Consider the following 21,649-nt stretch of genomic DNA (forward strand, 5'->3'; position numbering starts at 1 on the left):
CGTTCTGATTCTTGGTTAAAAATAGATGTGGCTGCAGAATCTTATCAGCATGTAGATCAAATCAGTATCAAAATAATTCTACTTTTTTCAGTTTCTGTGTTTTTTAGTTTTCAAAGCTTTGTGCAAAGCTCTGAGAAGTGACATACAAAACTGACAAACCTCTGAACTTAAGTGCTTGTTGTAATTTTGTTTTCTTTTGATTAAATATTTCTTCCAACTAAAACCAAAGTATATAATAGAATCCATTCTACAATGCCGGAGGATACAATAGGATTATTCCAACTGTAAGAAATTAAATACCTGTAAATGGCATCTTAAATATATTAGAATAAATGTTACTGTCTACAAAAGATGGTAAAAGGTAGCAAAGAAGAGTCTTTTGGGATGAAAACAAACACTTTTCAAAAAATGAATACAATGGTCTTTTACTGTAAATGTCGCCTTTATTTTAAAACTGTACAAGACTGACCTCTAGTGGCTGAACTCAGTGTTGCATCCAGTCACCAAAACACTCAGTTTTGTTATAGTTTTACTCAGTCACTTTGGTACATTTCTCAGATCAGAACTGAAATTCTCCAAACTACTTGTTCAATCTTCACATCACTGTGTCACTTGTGCACATCAAAAAGCAGTTTCTCATTTCTTTGAACAAGTTGCAAATGATTCTGTACAATTCTCTGCTGTTTCCTACATTATCAATTGCTTTTGTAATGTTGATCAAAATGTATTATCATGGGTCTCTGTTGAATAGTCTCACCCTCTACTACATTTAGGCATTAATTCATCGCATAAATTTTTACATGCAAAATGGTTGAACAAGTTGTCATAATATGTCAAGGATGTTTCTATACATTTTGACTAGACAATTTTTCTAAATCTGTCCTGAATTGGTAAATTACTCCCAGATGAATCTTGACTTTCTCTAAAATGTGTGAAGGGTTTGGGTTTTCTGAAATTGCTCAAAGGTACATCTCATGAATCATCACCTGGCAAGTATCTATATAGCTGGAGCACAACACAGTGTTACACTGTCTGACAATGGAAGGACGAGGAATTGGACAGGATCAGCAGCCAGAGAGAAGAAGAAGAGGAAGAGCAGTGAGGCTGCGTGGTGGAGGAGTTGGGAGGCCAAACAGAGGAAGAGGCAGAAGAGGACGAGGACATCTGTGTGTTCCTGATGAGATAAGAGCCACACTAGTAGATCACGCTCTCAATCATGGGCTAACAATGGCCGAGGCTGGTCGAAGGGTGCAGCCAAATGTTGGGAGAACAACTGTGTCTTCAATCATTCAGACTTTTCATCAAGAGAACAGGTATGTAATCTGACAATAGGCAGTGTACTGTAATGCTGTATACAGGGCCGGCCCTAGGACTTTGGTGGCCCGAAGCAAGATTTTTTTTGTGGCCCCAAAACATGCACAGGGCAACTACCAAATCACGTGCACAGCTTGTAATTGAGTTAAAACACACATGCACATGATTAACAGCAAATATTCAGCCCACTCCTGAACTTCCTTTTTGAAGCCATGATGCCATCTCTAGTGCTACTGCTTTTCCATCTGTGGCTTCTCCAGACCAGTGTAATCGATCAAGTTTGAAACGGTGCCGTGGTGTCACAGTAGCCTAACTTATGCACGAAGCATGGAGTCACCAACTGACTGCTGGTTTATTTTTCTTTCCTGTATTTTTCCCGTATAGTTTTCTAATAGGTTGTTGCTAGAGATACGGACCCGTACCCGTAGTCTGTGGACTACGGATACGGCACTTTCCATTTGCCAATCAGATACGCGAGATCTGGTCACGTGACTCCCAGTAGACGCTAGCGGTACGGACCCGTAGCATCGGTACTACAGGTACGGACCCTAAACCTGACCCTAACACTAACCCTAACCCTAACCTTTGCTTACCTTTCAACAGTTTGCAGTGGTTAGCAGCTTCTTGACTCGCGAGACTCGCGTACGGGTCCGTATCTGTCTGGCAAATGGAAAGTGCCGAATCCGTAGCCTGTGGGCTACGGGTACGGGTACGTATCTGTAGACACTACCTTTCTAATAAGCCAGTTTAAATTGATATGTTACCATGATGATTTATGTTTTATTGGAATAAAGACAGGCATGGGCGTAACCACCACCTCAAAAGTGAGGAGGACAAATTTTTCAGAGCGATTTATCATTCTCTTACATTTAATTGCACCGTCCTTAGTGGCTAAAGAACCACATAATCCCTAACAGCCACAGTACAATACCAGGGGACCAACTAGGCTAGTTCTTTAAACTATAAAGTATAAAACTTTAAACTATAAAATCTAAAGTTTTAGTGGCCAAACTCTAGTTGAGTGGACAACAATGTCCCTTGAACATCTACTGGACGAGTAGCCAAAGCTGCCAAACACTGAACATGAAATGATCAGTACTGCCTGGTTTCTCCCTGCAATAGATATCTTATTTTCAGGAAGTTATAATCTCTCCTTACCTGTAAAGACCCTACATCCTTGTCCCTGCTGCTGGCCTCTGATCCATCTCCTCCCTGACGCTGCTCTTTCTGTTATGGCAATAAAATTAAAAAAATGTGATAAGAAAAATTCTGAAATAGCATTAGGAAGTGTAAAAATTGCAGTAGAATTTAACCTCAAAATCACTTTAACCCATAGATACATATTTTTTTCACCTCTGCAGACCCTGCATGGTCAACATTACTGCTGGCCGCTGCCTCTGGTCCATCTCCTGCCTGACTCTGCTCTTTGTTATGGAAATAATCATTAAAAAATCTGAAAATCAAAATTCTGAGATAGAATTTGAAAGAGAAGCAGTAAAAATAGTGGTAAATTTATACCATAGATAGCCTATTCTTTTTTCTCCTCCCCGACTCTTCTCTTTTGGGACCAAAAGACCGGCCGCTGGCATAAACACTCTATGCCATTGATTATAGCCACATCCACTAGAGGGGGCCACACCACAATAAGTGTGTGATTCGCATTTTGTCCCTGTCTTCATGGGCGTAACGGACGCGGGGTACGCGTGGGACATGTCCCCCGCACTTTCCACATCTGTCCCCTCTGTCCCCCTGCACTTTTTTTCAGCCATTACAACAGCTAAACCCGTTATTAGCATCCAGTAACGTGTTTTCCCCAGCCGTCTTTGAATGCACCATGAGCGCATGCTAACGCAGGTGTTCCACAGGAGACGTGCTGCTGTGCTGAGCAGTGCTGAACGTGCGTCTGGAGTAATGTTTAGCAAACCAACCAGAGCCAGCAAGAAGCAAAAAACTTTACACAGTTTTTTTTTCCAAACAAACCGTGTAAGTTGTGTGACCTTGTTGGATGCAAACAATGTTAGGCTTGTTAGCTAAATGATGACAAGGTAAAACGTGGCAATATATCAATATGTTAAGCTAGTTAACAATAATTCAAATGTGGTTGCCTCTGTTACATTACTGCTAATTAGTTTATTCTTGGAATAAACCCAGTCCTCTTTCATTTCTGGGCAGAAGATGTGCTCACAATTGCTCTCCATGTATTTAAGTCTTTTGGTCCTAAAACAGGAGAGTCAGGGAGGAGAGAAAAGAATCGGCTATCTATGGTATAAATTTACAACAGTTTTTTACTCCTTCTCTTTCAAATTCTATCTCAGAATTTTGATTTTCAGATTTTTTAATGATTATTTCCATAACAAAGAACAGAGTCAGGCAGGAGATGGACCAGAGGCAGCGCCCAGCAGTAACGTTGACCAGCCCGGTCTCTGCGCTACACACACACGCCGTTGCCTGGACTCTTCCGCTCTCTCTCTGGATTACACTGTCTGTCCCCCTGCTCCCCGGACTCTGTCCCTCAGGTGGATTACCTGTCTGCTTCCTCTGTCTTTGTCACATCTCCACCATCGGCTCCCTCAACTCAGTCTCCCTCCCAGTCCTCCGATTTCCCCGGACAGTCGTGAGTTTTACTGATTAGTTTAGTTTTATTTATAGCGTTTGCCTCGGCCATCTGGTCCGCCTTTAATTTTGTTCAGTTTAGTTTCTCCCAATCTGTTTTCCCTGTGCCTCCTTTCTCCTCTTTCCACTCTTTAGTTTAGATTTATTCACGGCACTTGGCCGTCGCCCTTAGTTTTTCCTCATCCTGTTATTTTCTCTGCCTATTCGTTGAGCACCTTTGTTTGATGTATATTCTTTCTTATTAAATCATTATCAGTTCACATGCCGGTCTGCTGCCTGCTTCATGGGTTCTAAAATGCCCTATGACATCTGCTGATGTTTGGATCATTTTACACTGAACATCAGTTACCCAGCAGCCTTTGCAACAATGCTGGAGGTAAGAACTCCTCATCTACAACAACTAATGTCATCTGTCCTACAAATGTCACATCATGGAGACACTGATGGTTGAAAATAGGTTTGCTAGACTTTTCTTATTACCAGAAACAGTGGAGAAACAAACCAACAATAAATTCATTCCTGATATGTTGTGTTCATGTGTGTTATGGAGCTCTGTTATAATTGATCTCTATAGGTATTTGCTTTATTTACAGGAGATATATTTAGCATTTTCTTTTTAGTCACATGTTTAATCTTATTCTATATGAACAGTATAATCTATGTACAATTTTTTTTCTCCTCTGATCATTTTGACAGGTGATTCATAAATTGAAATTAATGTCATAACTGAGGAGTATTTTTGTGACTGGATGCTGAGTCTCTCTTGTAAATATTGTTGAGGAAAGGATGCAACAGATGATGCATACCAGAATGAGTTCAGCCACGAGGTCAGTCTTGTACAGTTTTAAAATAAACCCGCCATATTACAGTTTTTCTCAATTGCTAAAACACTAAACTCTGTTTTCTGAACCAAATTCTCAGTTGCCTGAACCCACTTATTGAACCAGTCACTCTTTTGGTAAAACCATAAGCCCTTTTCACCTGTTTAGACACATCTTATCAACACATTGTCATTGTGATGCACCTGTGTTGCAAAATGGTGAGCACTGGTGGCAAAAGTCAAACACAGTTAAAGCTCAGGCATCACTGGTTGAACACAACAACACAAAATTGATCACACTTGTGGCTAATGATGTGAGGGAACATATAAGCCAAAGCACTGGTTTGTGAGGCACTACAATGGATAGAAATCTAAGAAGAGGAGCATGGATACGGCATGCCAGGGTTTTTTCCCTGTTGCCTGGCCAGAGAAAATGTGTCCTGTGATGGAGATGAAGTCCTGTGGCCTGACCCAGTACAGAGAAATGATGCTGTGGCAGAGTACTTCTTTTCTTTGTACTTCATTTGTATATTTTTGTGCTTTATTTTTACGTACAAGTGCTACATGTAAATGCACAGGATTTCTGTTTTTTTGCAAATTATTTTTCTATGTACAAGTGTTACTAATGCCCAGGTATTTTGTTTTGCAACATGCATTTAGCCTAAATAACCATTTATTTATACCGCTTCATGTCCTGAGCATTGTGTTTTCCTTTTTTCTATGTAGTGTTTAGTGACTGCTCAGTAGAGTATTTAATTTTGATTGACTTGAGGCATGATTTGACAGCATAGTTCAGTTTTGAGCACAGATTGAACTGTTTTGGGGTGAAAGTTTGGTTTTGCAAGAAGAGTCAGAGGTTTTGTGAATGTAGCTTGAAAATTGGGTTTTGTGTTCACAGTTTACGGAAAAGGAGAGCAGCTTTCCAGAAATGTGTCTTAGCAATTGAGAAAAACTGTAAGACATCCAGTTATACAAAATAGCATTAAAATATATTTACATCTTCAGTATGCAGATTAGACCTTTTTTGAACAGTAAAATTAAAACATCCAGACAGTTGTGATCCTGGGAGGTATTTGTTCACCGCAGACAGCCAAAGATACACAAACTTCAGTTGATTTTTGGGAAGTGAAACATCATCTCCAGGATGTTAACCAGAACCACTCATCATTAGCTGTAGCTTCACAGCAGAAATCACTCTCCTCTATGGACAAATGGTAGGTTTTCCAAATGTGGCATCAGCAGGTTTCCTCAGTTGGAAGCAGAGCAGTAAATGCAGGACAACACCAGTTTTCTTTCTCCATCCTCCAAATGTCGTCTTCCATGCTGCTTTAGTTTATTTGTGAACTCCTATTGCAAAAAATTAAAATGATCCAAGACTGTCCTAATAATTGTCCAGGGGAATTATTACAGGTGGAAATAAACTAGAATTATCCTTTAGGGACAGTGTCAACATCAAATCTGAAAATATTAAGACACATTTCAGCTTTATCATCTGCTCTGACTCTGTGGCCTCTGACTCAAAACATCTTTGCCTTAAATGGTAGTAAAAAACTAAAATCAAAGTATAAAAGAATTGCTCATGTAAATCTGTACAATATTGCAAAAAAAAAAAAACACACACTGAACTGGAAAGTGAAATAATTTAACTTTCACCATGAAACGGAGGAACAGAAACTGCAAGAACATGAAAAAAGCAAATGATTAGAACTGCAATCAATCAATCAATCTTTATTTGTATAGCACTTTTCATCCGATGAAATCGCACCACAAAGTGCTTCACAACATTAAAAAACATTGAAATAACACTGCAGTGTGCTGTTGACCACAAACTGGTTTCTCCTGGTGAGACACAAACTAACAGTCTGAACACATCCACCTGTTTTCCACTGATATTCAGCCTCAGTACATCATTAATATACTGATCTTCTTTACAAACATCCATCCAGAGCTGCATTTCTGCTGCAGCGTCACCAAACAGTCGACTCTTTAAACCTTAACTTGTGCTGCTCTAAAGGTGGTGAGTTTTGTTTAAAATAGTTTAAAGACTCAACATAAAATCACTACATGGCTGAAAACATAAAAATGTGTTTAGAAAAATAAACCATTCCACTTGTGTTAGCAGTCCCAGATGAATAAATATAAAAATATAGCATATAGTTTTCATTTCATAGTAATTTTCCACAGAAAAATGTCAAATTCAGGACTGCATCTGTTCAGATTTACAACCTGTGCAGCTTCACAAACACTGGAACACATTATCATGAAGCCTTAAAGACTGGAATTAAGTTTAACAGTCAGTGTTCATTTCACCCACTGTTACTATCAGCAACAAGCAATTTGAGCTCAGTTACAACTAAAGATTTTACATGGTCAATGTCCTTTCAGATGAAAAAATGTCCAATAAGTGGAAAAGAGTTTATAAAACATAATTATATAAAATAACGATCAGAGGTTTAGAAAATCTTCCCCCTCATGGCAGCCATTAGTCCAACATGCTTCAGAAAAGGACCCATTATCTTCTGTTCCAGCAGTTTGTCCTCATTTAAAGTCCAGTTTCAGTCTGAAGTTGCTCCAACTGTGAGCAGAAGATCAATGGAGTCAGTGAGTCTTTAAATTTATTTTCCATCTGTTGCATTCCGGAGCGACTTTGTTTTCTGTACAGTCAGACAAAGATCCAGCAGGAAGCAGGAAACTGTTGTTTTACTTCAGTAAACTGCAAAGATGATGTGTCAGCATCCAGATGGATTAAAACTGGACTCTGAAGCACATTTACTCTGCAGGACACTGAGTCCTACTTATTGTCCTGCAGGTGGTTTTAGTCTGAGGAGAGAAAAACTTTCATTTAAAGCAGAAACTTCATTGACCTCATAAATATTTCAGTGAATAACAAACTGCTGCCCTACCTGATGATATTCTCATAGGAACTGCCTCTGGTGATTCTGTTCTATTTTCTAACGAAGGCTGAAAAAAATTAAGGACATAATTCAGTTTCATTGACAAACTAAGTGTTGTCAACAGTGAACACACAAGACAGAAATAAACTTACTTGACAGAGAATGGCTGAACTTGTGTTTTTTCTGCTATGAAACAAAACAACAAAAAACATCTTAATAGTCTTCACTTAGCAGAAAATATTCTCATCCAGCAAAACCATGTTAACATTTTCATTGTTCTGTCATCCTCACCTTCTCTGAAAGACATTTTCTTCTTTCTGAAGTAAAACCAATAAACTAATCCAGCAGACATTAATAAAAAAAGTAAAACACAGGGGATGGTGACAGGTACTGCAACATTTGAACTTTTTTCTCCACATTTAGCATCAGTAGAAGAAGTTCCTGGTTTTATCAGCTTAAGGTTTATGGATTCACATCTGTAAAGACAGAAGGACATTTTACAGGAAAATGTTCAGATACAACAGATTCTCTGCTGTTGTTAGAAGTCAGGAGTCTCCATGTGTGATTTAAAGCTTCACTTACTGAGTATGTGACTGACAAGATGTAAATGTTCCATCTGAAAATGTTCCATTGCTGCAGTCAGAGCACACAGTGTCTGTGAAGGCTGTTCCTGCACAAACACAAATCATAGATCTGTAGAAACCACTTCAGAATCACATTATGAAGGACTCAAAGTGTTACATGATGAATGATGAGCAGACAGAACAACAATCCAACAGATTTAATCAGTTAATCATTCTGCTGAGGAGAAGATCAGACTGGAATCAGCAGAAGAAAATATTAAAGGACAAATCAGCAAACATTCATTAATAAAGTCTAATTTTAGCTGCAAGAACCACAAAGAATCTTTGGTAAAACTGTGTTTTGTGGTGAATGTGAAGACATGGTTGAGGCTGGTTCAACACAAAAAGAGAAAGAAAAGATCAAATGTGTAGATGATGTAGTTTTACCAGCTGTTGGTCAGATCAGATCATTATTTTATCTTCCCTTTTGTCTAATTCTGGTGCTTCTTTACTCAAATCACAACTAAATGAAACTATAATAAGGTCAGACTCCCTGAATTTATGCTGTTCTCATTTAAAACTTTACCAGAAATACCAACCTGTTTGGTTGATGGATTGTCCTGGATGACAGATTGTGTGTTTCTGTGCTGCTACACAGTTGTTCCCTCTTGGATCAATACAGTAGAATCCCTCCAGTGGTTCACAAACTGTATTTGATGTTGTTGTACATGATGTCTTTACCTTCAGACCCAAACCTGTCGGGAAAGATCGAAGATGCACAGAGAACTTGAGAAAATAGATCATTTGGATTTGATTTCAAGTAACTTTACATATCAACAAGTAGACATTTGATTTTTGGGAGTTTGGTCTATCATTACAGTAACTAACACAGCAGCTCATCATTGTTTCATAGAAATACTTAAAGAATCTGATCCTACAGTCTTTTCATGACTTTGTTTCTGCACAGAGTCTGTCATTTCGGTCAATCATGTGTAATAAACTCATCAAACTGCGTCTCTGTGATGACTTTGTTACATCAATATTCAGCAGCTGCCTCAGTTATTATAGAGCAATAACAGAGGAACAAGCCGTAACCAGCCAAGTTTCCACCAGAACATCTCTAAAAAAAATCAACAAACCTTCATCACAGTTGGTGCAGTCAAAACACTTCTTCTGCCCAGTGGGTTTATCCACAAAGGTTCCTTTGAGGCAGGGCAGACATGATGTCATTCTGAACTCTGTACAATCAGTTTTAACTCGACTTCCTGGTGAAAACAAAACTAACAAGTTAGTTTAACACAGTCCTGCTTCCTTTTAACTAAACTCTCATACAGTTCATGTTGCCTGCTACACTGTTATCCCAAATAGATGAAACTACACTGTAAAAAAAATCTTAATTTTACAGAAAATAACTCTCTTAGAACAGCTATTAAATGACAATAATAAGCTCTAATTAACTTAAATGCAGTTCTTGCTATAAAGGTTAATGCTCATTCTATCAATTTAAAGCTTTTCCTCATCATTTTAAGCTAAATTTTATTAGTTTTATAATTTTCTGTACTTTCATATTTAAACTCTGTTATTATATTTTGAAAATAAACAAACTTTGTTTTTATTATGTTGAATGCATTTATTGATATTATACATTCAATCTGAATAAACTGAAATAAAGTGTTTTAATTCAACAGCTTACTTTCTGTGTCTTTCAAAATAAGACAGTTTTGAGCCTCTGACACTTATTTAAAGAGGCTTAATGGTAATTTAGGTCAAAACTGTCAAATTAAAAGTTTGACTGCAGATTTTAATTACATTTCTTGAAAATGTTTGATTGTAATATTTGAAGGAAAATACTGTAAAATAAGTGTTTTTTTCCCAAAATATATAATATAAATGTCTACAAATGTATTGGTTTTACACTTAATTTAAATTAATATATTTTACTGTTTTGTTAACTGTCATTTGACTATTTTAATGTGTGTTTTTTACAATACAAAGTTCACAAAATAAATATTTAAAAAAAATAGTTTACTTTTATTTAATCTTTTTTTTTATTTGTCAGATGCATGTTCTAGGACAGGACGTCACATGTGATGACCAAAACATCCAGTTGGATCTTACCTGCAGGACACATTGGACAGCATTCATTCCCTATCTGATATGCTGCTGGATGACATGTTAGAGTGTGACCAGTGAAGACTTTCATCATGATGATCTGTAGAGATAAGAAAAGGTTTTTCTATGTCAGTGAAGCCTCAGGTGAAATTGAGACAGAGAAGAAGACCTGAGGTGAGGTGATGATGGTACAAGAAGTTACCTGTTATCAGACAGAAATGCCAACTTGTTACAATATTTTTCCATTTTTCTTCACTTTAACTGATTTACGCAGGAGAGAGAATTAATTTTAATTTTGGCCAAATTTTCCCTCGACAATACCTCGAGATCAACATATCCGCCTGACTTAAACGACATTTAAAGGATAAATCTAGTATTTTTTAACTTTGGCATCATTTCTCTGCTTTCTCAAGTGTAAAATGATTAGAGGAAAAAATGTTTGGGATTGGTCAAGTATTAAAAAAGAACATTTTTTCCGACAGCCGCCAAACAGCTGCAATGTAATCTCATGGGTTATTATGTTTGAGTCAAAGTTGAAATGCTTGTTTTTGCCATCGACAGGCTCAGATTGTGATTATAAGAACATTACAGATTTGGTTTCCTTTACAGTCAAATGTGTGTCTAATGTGTCACAGAAGAAGAGTTGATTCATCCAGAGTCCAGAAAGTGCATCATGATACCCCCTAAAACATGAAAAATATCAACTAATTGTTTGTCCTCTTTTAAAATTGGGACAATAAAATGACTTTGCAAAGCTTTCACAGACTACTTCCAGGGTGGGACACTGAAACTGTGGTTAGTTGTGCTACAAACACATGAAAACTCTTCTGTCCATACAGAGACCATCATGTTTGCAGAGAGAATGACTGTAATGATGTCAGAAAGTTGTTCTGGTATCAGTGCACATGAAAGCATGGCAGGATAACGACAGAAACAATCACTCAGTGAGCCAGTAATGTTTAAAAATGTCCCAGACTGGATTGTAACTGTGTGGCTTTTATCTGTTCATTTATTTCCACCCCCATTTACACCCAAGAACATGATCCAATAGAGGACAAGTTAGGAAACACTGGTGTTATCCTTTATGTCAACACAGACACACAGCGAGGCCAACATAGTGGATTTACTGAGGGGAAATCAAATGATGTTTAGAATACATGTTGTCTTAGTCAGTTTGGTGGATTCAGCTGTCTGGACCCTGAAAACTCCTCCTTGGTTCAATCACAGCAGCTTGACATCATCATTAATCCACTAATAGAGCTGATTAAACAACAAGTATTGCTCTTCTCGTAGCACTAATTGGAGCTTTTTGTTTTATTGAGAAACTGCTGTTTATTGTCACGATTAGAGACAAAACAACTCAATCAAGTGGATGAACCCAAAAGTCAGAAAATAAATAAATGTTTCTTTTCCATTTTACGAGTTTTAAGTTTAATAATTGCTCTGTCTGGCACCAGCTCTACTCTGCTATTCAGCAAAGTTGTAAGTCGTGCATAAACCAGCAGCAAATGCACAGTGTAACAAGTCTACCAAACTATAGATACATGTTTGTTTAAAAAGGTATAAATCATGTGTACTAAAAGAAAGATTATACATATATATATATATATATACACACACACACGTGGACAAAATTGTTGGTACCCCTCAGTTAAAGAAGGAAAAACCCACAATTCTCACTGAAATCACTTGAAACTCACAAAAGTAACAATAAATAAAAATGTATTGAAAATTAAATAATCAAAATCAGCCATCACTTTTGAATTGTTGATTAACATAATTATTTTAAAAAAAACAAACTAATGAAATAGGGCTGGACAAAAATGATGGTACCCATAACTTAATATTTTGTTGCACAACCTTTTGAGGCAATCACTGCAATTAAACGATTTCTGTATTTGTCAATGAGCGTTCTGCAGCTGTCAACAGGTATTTTGGCCCACTCCTCATGAGCAAACAGCTCCAGCTGTCTCAGGTTTGATGGGTGTCTTCTCCAAATGGCATGTTTCAGCTCCTTCCACATATGTTCAATGGGATTCAGATCTGGGCTCATAGAAGGCCACTTTAGAATAGTCCAACGCTTTTCTCTCAGCCATTCTTGGGTGTTTTTGGCTGTGTGTTTTGGATCGTTGTCCTGTTGGAAGACCCATGACCTGCGACTGAGACCAAGCTTTCTGACATTAGGCAGCACATTTCTCTCCAGAATGCCTTGATAGTCTTCAGATTTCATCGTACCTTGCACACTTTCAAGACACCCTGTGCCAGATGCAGCAAAGCAGCCCCAAAACATTACTGAGCCTCCTCCATGTTTCACCGTAGGGACAGTGTTCTTTTCTTCGTATGCTTGGTTTTTGAGTCTATGAACATAGAGTTGATGTGCCTTACCAAAAAGCTCCAGTTTGGTCTCATCTGTCCAAAGGACATTCTCCCAGAAGCTTTGTGGCTTGTCAACATGCATTTTTGCAAATTCCAGTCTCGCTTTTTTATGAGTTTTTTTCAGCAGTGGTGTCCTCCTTGGTCGTCTCCCATGAAGTCCACTTTGGCTCAAACAACGACGAATGGTGCGATCTGACACTGATGTACCTTGGCCTTGGAGTTCACCTTTAATTTCTTTGGAGGTTGCTCTGGGCTCTTTGGATACAATTCCAACGATCCGTCTCTTCAATTTGTCGTCAATTTTCCTCTTGCGGCCACGTCCAGGGAGGTTGGCTACTGTCCCGTGGGTCTTGAACTTCTGAATAATATGAGCCACTGTTGTCACAGGAACTTCAAGCTGTTTAGAGATGGTCTTATAGCCTTTACCTTTAAGATGTTTGTCTATAATTTTTTTTCGGATGTCCTGGGACAATTCTCTCCTTCGCTTTCTGTTGTCCATGTTCAGTGTGGTACACACCTTTTCACCAAACAGCAGGGTGACTACTTGTCTCCCTTTAAATAGGCAGACTGACTGATTATGAGTTTGGAAACACCTGTGATGTCAATTAAATGACACACCTGAGTTAATCATGTCACTCTGGTCAAATAGTTTTCAATCTTTTATAGAGGTACCATCATTTTTGTCCAGGCCTGTTTCATTAGTTTGTTTTTTTAAATAATTATGTTAATCAACAATTCAAAAGTAATGGCTGTTTTTGATTATTTAATTTTCAATAAATTTTTATTTATTGTTACTTTTGTGAGTTTCAAGTGATTTCAGTGAGAATTGTGGGTTTTTCCTTCTTTAACTGAGGGGTACCAACAATTTTGTCCACGTGTGTATGTGTGTGTGTGTGTGTGTGTGTGTGTGTGTGTGTGTGTGTGTGTGTGTGTGTGTGTGTATATATATAGGACATTGCAGAGTTTGTTCAAGCTGACACTTCCCCAGTGTGGTTTTTGAGGTGTTGCAACGATACTGAGCCCTCTAGAATATAGAACAAACATAAACTGCCTGAAGTATCGAAATAGCATCTGTAGGTGAGAAATAGAGTCTCTCCAACACATCTGTACTGCTGTCGTCCTGTTAAACCCATAAAGACGTGTGATGATGATCTCTAACTACAGCTGAATTATGCAGGTATTGAACATGCAACAACTGCTCACACATAAGTTATACTTCATAGGAGGAGTTACAGAATGAAACTGGATAAATCAATATGTACATTTGTTTGCAATAATACTGTTGAGATTCATGAACTATTTCTGGAATGTTTATAGGAGTTTACTCTAAAGTATATAGCATGAACCAAAACCACATTCAGACCACATTTAATGATGACTTATAGAAACACCAGCAACAAGTCACACACAGTCTGATTCATTCAGTCATATGAACGTTGTTAAGATCACATTTGTGTGACAGTTGTCAGCGTGGCTCTGTTAGGGTGGAGTGATCCCAAAGTTCACAATATACTGAACTTATCTGAACCTCAAAGGTCAAACAGGTTAAAGTCAGACGTCCTCCTACTTTACTGCACTGCCAGAGATATTTCTGGACCTCAGTCTAACATCACCTTCACCAAACTGTCTCCTCCCACCTCACATGATGAACACAGCAGCAGCTTCAGTTCCTGATTTTATTCATGTATGTGGAAAATCAGAAAGAAAAAGTCAGAAAATGAAGTAAGAGTACAGAAACATTGGAGATCAGATGAAACCTGATGAATAAATGACTGATTGTCAAATACAAAGTTGTTTTACCAAAAATGTTGCAGGTGTCAAAAGTTTTCTTCTCCAAATCATTTTTTCAGGAGGAAAGTTGTAGTTTTTCTTGATCTGAAGACACCACCTCACTGAGAATTGGGATTTGTTGAGTTGTAGCTGCAGGAAAACATCTGGAAGCAGAAAGAAACCAGATCAAAACTGTTCTAACCAGCAGTGAAACCTGTTTACTGTGGGGAACAGAATCATTGTTAACCTGCTTAGCACCAGATTTGTGCAGGAAAAGAGTTTAAAGTGTCAACATGCAGCTGCAGAGCTGTTTAGAAGCAGCTTAATGTTTACTTCTCTTTAGTCAGAAATAACAGAGTTCATTAAACCATGATGAGCTGCTCAAAGTTCACTTTATTTTAACTTCTTCTGTTTGTTTCCTTTCAAAATTCCTTTTCTAACACTGATAGATGTTCAGATGAGCCTGATTCAGGAATAAATCTGAATGTTTCTGGTCACAGAGCAGCGTGTGATTATTAGACTGATCTCTGGACACAAACTGTTTTTATCAGCTCAGACTTCTGATCTTATGATGGCAGGTTTTACAACTCTGAAGGATCAGAGGTCACAAGAGAAGTTAATCTGATTACAGTTTAACAGAATGTGAACTTCTTTCCAGTCTTCCTCCTCAACTGAACAAACCAGTTTTCTACCATTAACAGTCTTTCTATTGCTTATAAAACTCTGAAACAACTGGTGCCAGTGTTCAAGGTTACCAGTGTGATACATTCACTGAATCCCTGCTGTCACTAGAATAATCTCAGGATTGTTCTGCTTCATTTCTGTGACACAAGAGGTATTGGAAACAGTCCTGGACTCTCTTTAGACCTCAGTCTGTTCTTCTGATGGAGACACAGAAACTGATCATATTTATAAATTCTCTCTGATGTCTCTGATTTATAAAGTTGTTCAGTTTTCATGTTACAGGCCTCAGCCAAGTTATGCGTCGACACAAGACGTGTCCTGGGAGACAGGAGACGTTAGGTGTGATTACTCAGCAGGCCGCAGCCTCCAGGTCTGCAGACACATGGTATTGCTGCTGTAACCATAGACTGGAAAAGCTATGGAAGAAAGATACATAAAATATTTATGCAATTGTGACAATATATTTATAGGCGTAACAAGCACAAGAGGTATTGGATCAGTTTTCACTCACAGTTTTGCAGCTGTTTCTCACTGATTCTTAAGTTTTTTAGGTTCTATACTAATCTGACACTTAAGGGGTTAATCAGACCAGGATAGTGTGTATTTAATAATACAACAGATATCTCAACTGGAACCAAACAGTTGGAGTCTCAGATCAGGGTGGGGTTTCTTTGTCTACCGTCATTCACTGTTTATTTCTATTTAAAGATTATTTTCTTGGTTCTTTGCGGCATTAAAATCAGCTCCACTCTGCAGGTTCCAGAGTAAAACAGTCAGATGCTGCTGTTTTCTCTAGTTATTCTAAAGAAACACGTTAACAGCTGCTGTGAATCAGGAAATTAGCTCTGAAGTCTGAACACGTAAAGTAAATAAAACGACATTCTGCTGCAGTTTTCTGCACAAACGGAAACACCGAGAAGTTCTACCAACATTATAACAACATACGGAATATACAATATACTGATTATAGATACTTTAACAAATAACATTGTAGTTTCAGACAGAAATTCAGGACTCTTACCGTCGATGAGACAAAACATTTCCGTCACGGCGCTGTGAGTAGTTTAAGGACCATCGGAAATATGATATCCATTCATTATCTACACCGCTTAATCCTCATTAGGGTCGTGGGGGACTGGAGTATATCGTAAACATTATATTCGATTTAAAATAATAAAAATATGATGACAGCTAGTGATGGTCCTCTGATACCCGAGGCTTCAACACATGCGCGGTAGCTCATGAAGCAATCGTATCGAGCCACTGTGCCGACGCTTGATTTGGTCATGTGACTCGTGACGTTTGAATCACGTCAGTGACGTTTGAAGCACTCAACTGCTTCGAATCACCTGATTGGTTCGGTTTGTTTTGTGAATCACTCGGCGGGATTGAGTGTGTTCCGGGATAGGAGATCCCAGAGTGTCGTTTATTTGACTGACTTTCCGCAGAGTAGGTTGGTTTTGTTGCTGCCGTTCGTTGCTTTGACAGTTAGTAGTGTATAGCTAGCTAGCTAGCTAGCTAGATAGATCTGCAGCAGGAGCCAATCAGGAAAAGGTCCTGTGTATGGCATAATTTCCATTTGCTGCCTGATATCAAGGTAACTGCGACTGTTAAAAAAACGAAAAGAGTGGAAAGAAGATCTAAAGATGGCCATAACATCAGAGGACTGGGAACTGATTTGCACCAAAGCCCACACTCAATCAATCAATACCTGATTTAAATTGCTATAATACAAATGGTTGTTGAGAACATATACTACACCACTTAAATTAAATTAACAGCAACATCCCAGATTTATGTGTTAAATGTAATGAGGCAAACGGAACTTTATACCATTGTATGTGGGATTGCCCAAAGGTTAAAAAAATTCTGGGGGAAGACTTAAACAATAGAGAATATTATTTCTAAAAATATTACAATGAACCCTGCTCACTTTATTTTGGGACTTTATCCAAGGTGACATAAGTACACCAAGAGTGAGCGTATAATAATAGATTCAAGCCTCCTGCATTCAAAAACATTACATTACAACATTTTTTGGGAAAAAACTTGCATACCAAGATTAGTAGACTGGGTGAGGCAGATGTTAATAACCTTTCCTCTAGAAAGAGTGACACATATACGAAAAGGGAGACAGGATTTGTTTGAGAAAGCGTGGGGAACCTTTATTGCTTTTTTGAAATCCATGAATTTAACAGATGAAAGTGATGAGGTGGAATGAACAGTTGTGATGTAAACCTCGTGGAACTGCCAGAATGAGAGGAATGACAGGATTACCTGCTGTTCTGTATAAACTACTGTATTTATGTATTTGCATGTATGAGAACATGTTTATTTCATTTTTTCCCCCCATCTTTTTCTCTTCATTTCCTTATTTTATGAGGATCTGTTTAACGTGCAAGTACCACATTATGGTTAAAAATATTTGCATAACTGAGTAAGTCTTGTAAGGTATACTGCAATGCATATATGTACCTGCATACAAAACTGTTAATACATTGTTAAAAAAAATCATATCCAGTTACACAAGCACACCCTCTTTACCAATTAACCCAAGACATACTTTGCCAAAATCCATAATATAATCTGTATTTGCACCAGCCTCATGTGAAAATTGCATCAGTCTGTACTTATAGAGTACATCTCATGAATGTAGCAGCACCGCTTAAATGTTTCATAACACAGAATATCAGTGAAGAGTATATAGGGTTACAGACAGACATGGCAGATAAGAAACAGGCTCTTCAGTAGTTATTGTCATTATTATTGCTGGTAATATTATTATTATTGTAGCCACTAGAACAGATACAATCATCTAATGTAGTGAAACAGGAACGTGCATGGCGAATCAAATCCAAAACAATCCATGAACCAATCAGAAACATGAATCAATTGCACTTCATTTTATTGACCACTAGATGTCCTACTCGAGCACTGAGTGTCAGTGAAGCCTCGAGTAATGAAGCAGGTATTGGATAAAGTGTTGAAGCTTCATCAAAGCCTCGATCTCCCATCACTAATGACAGCAACACGACACGTTCAGACAGGACAAAGTGCTGAACTGAAGTGTGGAAATCCCCAAATCCCTCCACAGCTCCTCCCACAAGTCTTTACCGACCATACAGAACTGAGGTTTCCTGTGCTTTTTAGGACCTATTCGTCTCAGAAGCATTCATCAGTAGCCCTACAGGTATGATAAAATCCACTTGCACCGTTTTGAGGTCTGAAAGGAATATAAATGCAATATTGTTCAATATTGTCCTGAGACGGCAGTGATTGGTGTAAAATGTGTCGCTCGTTGTGTGTCGTAGTTCTTGAAGACTGCGAATGTTTACAGGAACATCACGAAGTGTGTATAGCCGACACAAGCAATGCTATCACGGTAATGTGTGCTGAAAATGTAGTGGTGGAGGTCACTAGAGGGGCGCTGCAGGAAGAGTAGAGAGTCAATTATTAGTTCAGATCTGGGGAGAAGCCCTGACTGCAGCCCGCAGATCGGGGCGTGGCTCAACGTGGGCGGAGTTAAACGTTGACTTTCGTTCAGTTTAATTTTTTTTTAGAAAAAAGCAGATAACAAACATGACAAAACAACTAAAGTCATTTTAATTTGCAACTTTCTGGCTGTAAGAAACACTAAAAGATATCAAGAGGAAAAATTGTGGTAGTCAGTAACAATCACTTTTTTAGACCAAGAGTGACTGGAAGTTGTTGCTGCAGCACACCAGTTTGCTGATTTCCAACCAAACCAGCTTGTTGCTCATGCAGACTGTGGATTGGTTGTTGCTGCTGGGCCAAATAAACTTGGTTTTGATGCTGCTACTGCAATTTTTCTCATCCCACGTCAGTTTGATGATCATTTGCAGAACCAATCTGGGATATCTCCAACAATTCGTGATGATTGACCCTCTTTGAAAAGTCTGATAATCCTCCCCTTTGTTTCAACTGACATCTCTCATGTTGGAGTCATGATTCATGTCAAGCCACTTGGTGCAACATCTCTCCAAGGTGTGATCACTCCTTTTAAACTGCAGACTAACGAGCACATTTAATCTGATATGGGAGCTAGTTTTGGGAATGAGAATTTATGTGGTGATTCCATCATTTTTTTCCTCAGAATTGATTCCATAATTTTATCCCTGTGCTTGGTCTAAAAAAGTAATTGTTACTGGCTACTACAACTTTTCCTCTTTGATATCTTTTAGTGTTTCTTACAGCCAGAAAGTTGCAAAATAAAATGACTTTAGTTTTTGTCATGTTTGTGATCTGCTTTTTTACTACAAATTAAACAACTGAACGAGCGTCCTCCCAGACTGGTGATTCCATCATTTTTGCCAGGAGTTGTAATACTATAGCCGACACAACTTTTTACTTGGGTTCAACTTTCACCTAACTCAAACCCTGTCTAACTAGGGCTAGCTGGACTGAAACAGTGAAGTGAAATTTGTGATATATAGCATACATAGACACATTTGGATTTTTTTGTACACTGAATTATATCAGCTACATTAAAGGAGATCAGAGACAGCAGCAATGTCTCTGCCATTGATACCTGACCATGCATGGTTATTCCTGGCTGATAACACAGATTTCTTAAACTTTGCACTAACGACTTTCTTAAAGTGTCACTAATCCACTCAAGGATATAAGACTGAACTGACAGTCAATGCTACATGTCTTTCCTCAAATCAAAAGAGGGCTCTTAGCTTGGCCTTCATTCTACATAACTGAAACAAAAACATAATCTCTGATCTCTGTATAGAGACTTTCTGTATATGATTATGCCAGACATAATATATCAGAGTCTGTACAACTCACAACCATGTACATTTGTAGGGGTCAGATGTAATGAATTAAGCTTCAGCACCGTTGAACACAACTTTATTCTTTTCTGTCAAAAGCACAAACACCTTCATGTTTCTCCTGTCAATGATTTCTTGACAGAATGTCTCATAGTCTTCCTGCAGACTAAAAAGAAAAAGGAACGGTTTCTCTGAGATCAGCGGTCTCCTCTTCTTCCTGGCCATCACAGACACACAGGAGTTCCACTGCCCTCACGCGTTGCTCCTTGGCCATGGTAACAACTTGGGGAAGGGAAATTTTTCCCTTGAAAGTTCTGGTCCCACACTACCGGGCTGCCGCCATTGCATCCCTGACCAAAGGATTCTCCTAAACAAAAATAAAGAAAACAGTTATTTAAGTAAAGGCTCGGAGATTGCAGAAAACACTGAAATGAGACTACCCATCTCAGGCAATATACCCCGTTTCCTGTTCCCAGTCCTGTTCTCAGCCTCATCTAGAAAGGAAACAGATTGTGGTGTATACAGGCACAGTGAAAACGCAAGATTTAAGTGGTTGATTTTAAGTACACAGAGAAATAATGACTGCTCTGTGACATGGAACCTCAACAACCTTGATGGATATGTGTGAGACAATGCTGGCTGGAACAATACCTGATGCTTCAGTGGCAGATTCTGAAAGCCTAAACATTTCAGGGGGACTTCAGCCACATCTGAAATAAGTGGTGGGGATCAGTCTTTGAGCAATAGTTTCACTATATACTTATCACATGACCTCTCACCTGTAGTTTTTTCTGCTCTCGTTGCATTTTTCTTTGCTGCAATGTCTCTTCTTCAGATCTTGGTGATTTAATGACAACAAACATTCACAATGAAACATTCATGCAGGTCAGATGACAGTGAATACAGTAAAACGTGATTTAAAAGAATCTGGTTTAAAAGTGTGATACTGAGGGCGCTTACAGCATGGGGAAGTTCTGCAGGAGAACAAGACACCACCATCTTCTAATCTGCAGCATGTTTTCCTGTGAACGAAAGATTAATAATATGTTTCCAAAAATAATACCTTCCATCGCTACAGTCAACAATAACGTGTCACATTTGCACTAAAACCTCACTGAATCAACAACTGCCCATTACAATTACAGAGATACTGGTTTAAATAATTCATTAGGCACATTCTGTCGAAGGATACAGTTTTTTCCCAATAGCAAAGAGTGTGTTTAAATGCAGAAAAACCCTTTTATATGATGTCAATCGATATAACACTATACTGAGTAGTTCTTACCATAAAACACACGCCACAGTTGGTGGAGCATAATTTGCAGTTGTTTTTAATAAAAGAATGGCAAGGAAATAGCAAATGTTAGCAAATGCAATGTAGTAATGTCTCACCTGAACATCATTCACACCAAGCTGCCTCCAAGGGCCAGGAGATAGGCTGTGAGCAATGTGCCTGGTCAAAGAGTAAATAAAAGTACAATAAACCATTTTAAAGCAATACTTGGAACAAAGTTGGAAGAGGCTGGAACTTCAAATCAAACGTTTTTGTAATGGGCTTAAACAAACAAAACATATGGTTCTGTTTCCATCTGCGTAGAATAATGTAAAAATAAATAAGAATAATGTAACAATTACTTCTATCCCTCACAAACACTCACTTTTGTTGTTTGTTTGGAACATCTTAATGCATTCAAATAAAAACAG

General features: G+C 38.2%; 1 protein-coding gene and 1 long non-coding RNA gene across 3 annotated transcripts; both read right to left on the minus strand.

Annotated features, from left to right (window-relative positions):
* Nucleotides 1-6,455: 6,455 nt before the first annotated feature.
* Nucleotides 6,456-16,451, minus strand: LOC110946221 (tumor necrosis factor receptor superfamily member 14-like). Its single transcript, XM_051950145.1, has 10 exons — nt 16,168-16,451; nt 14,493-14,626; nt 10,323-10,416; nt 9,344-9,469; nt 8,804-8,959; nt 8,224-8,311; nt 7,933-8,117; nt 7,794-7,827; nt 7,651-7,708; nt 6,456-7,567 (listed from the first exon to the last, which is right to left on the minus strand). The coding sequence occupies exons 1-9, from the start codon at nt 16,184-16,186 to the stop codon at nt 7,699-7,701; spliced, it is 846 nt and encodes a 281-aa protein (XP_051806105.1). The 5' UTR covers nt 16,187-16,451; the 3' UTR covers nt 6,456-7,567; nt 7,651-7,698.
* Nucleotides 16,452-20,007: 3,556 nt separating this feature from the next.
* LOC127534522 (uncharacterized) lies at nt 20,008-21,643 on the minus strand. Of its 2 annotated transcripts, none has more exons than XR_007942678.1 (3): nt 21,338-21,643; nt 20,906-20,967; nt 20,008-20,312 (listed from the first exon to the last, which is right to left on the minus strand). It is a non-coding gene; the product is annotated as an uncharacterized LOC127534522 (long non-coding RNA). The 2 variants fall into 2 exon arrangements; XR_007942679.1 differs by lacking the exon at nt 20,008-20,312 and adding an exon at nt 20,727-20,782.
* Between the last annotated feature and the right edge of the window lie 6 nt (nt 21,644-21,649).

The sequence above is a fragment of the Acanthochromis polyacanthus genome, chromosome 6 (assembly GCF_021347895.1).
Source record: "Acanthochromis polyacanthus isolate Apoly-LR-REF ecotype Palm Island chromosome 6, KAUST_Apoly_ChrSc, whole genome shotgun sequence".
Classification (NCBI taxonomy): Eukaryota; Metazoa; Chordata; class Actinopteri; family Pomacentridae; genus Acanthochromis; species Acanthochromis polyacanthus.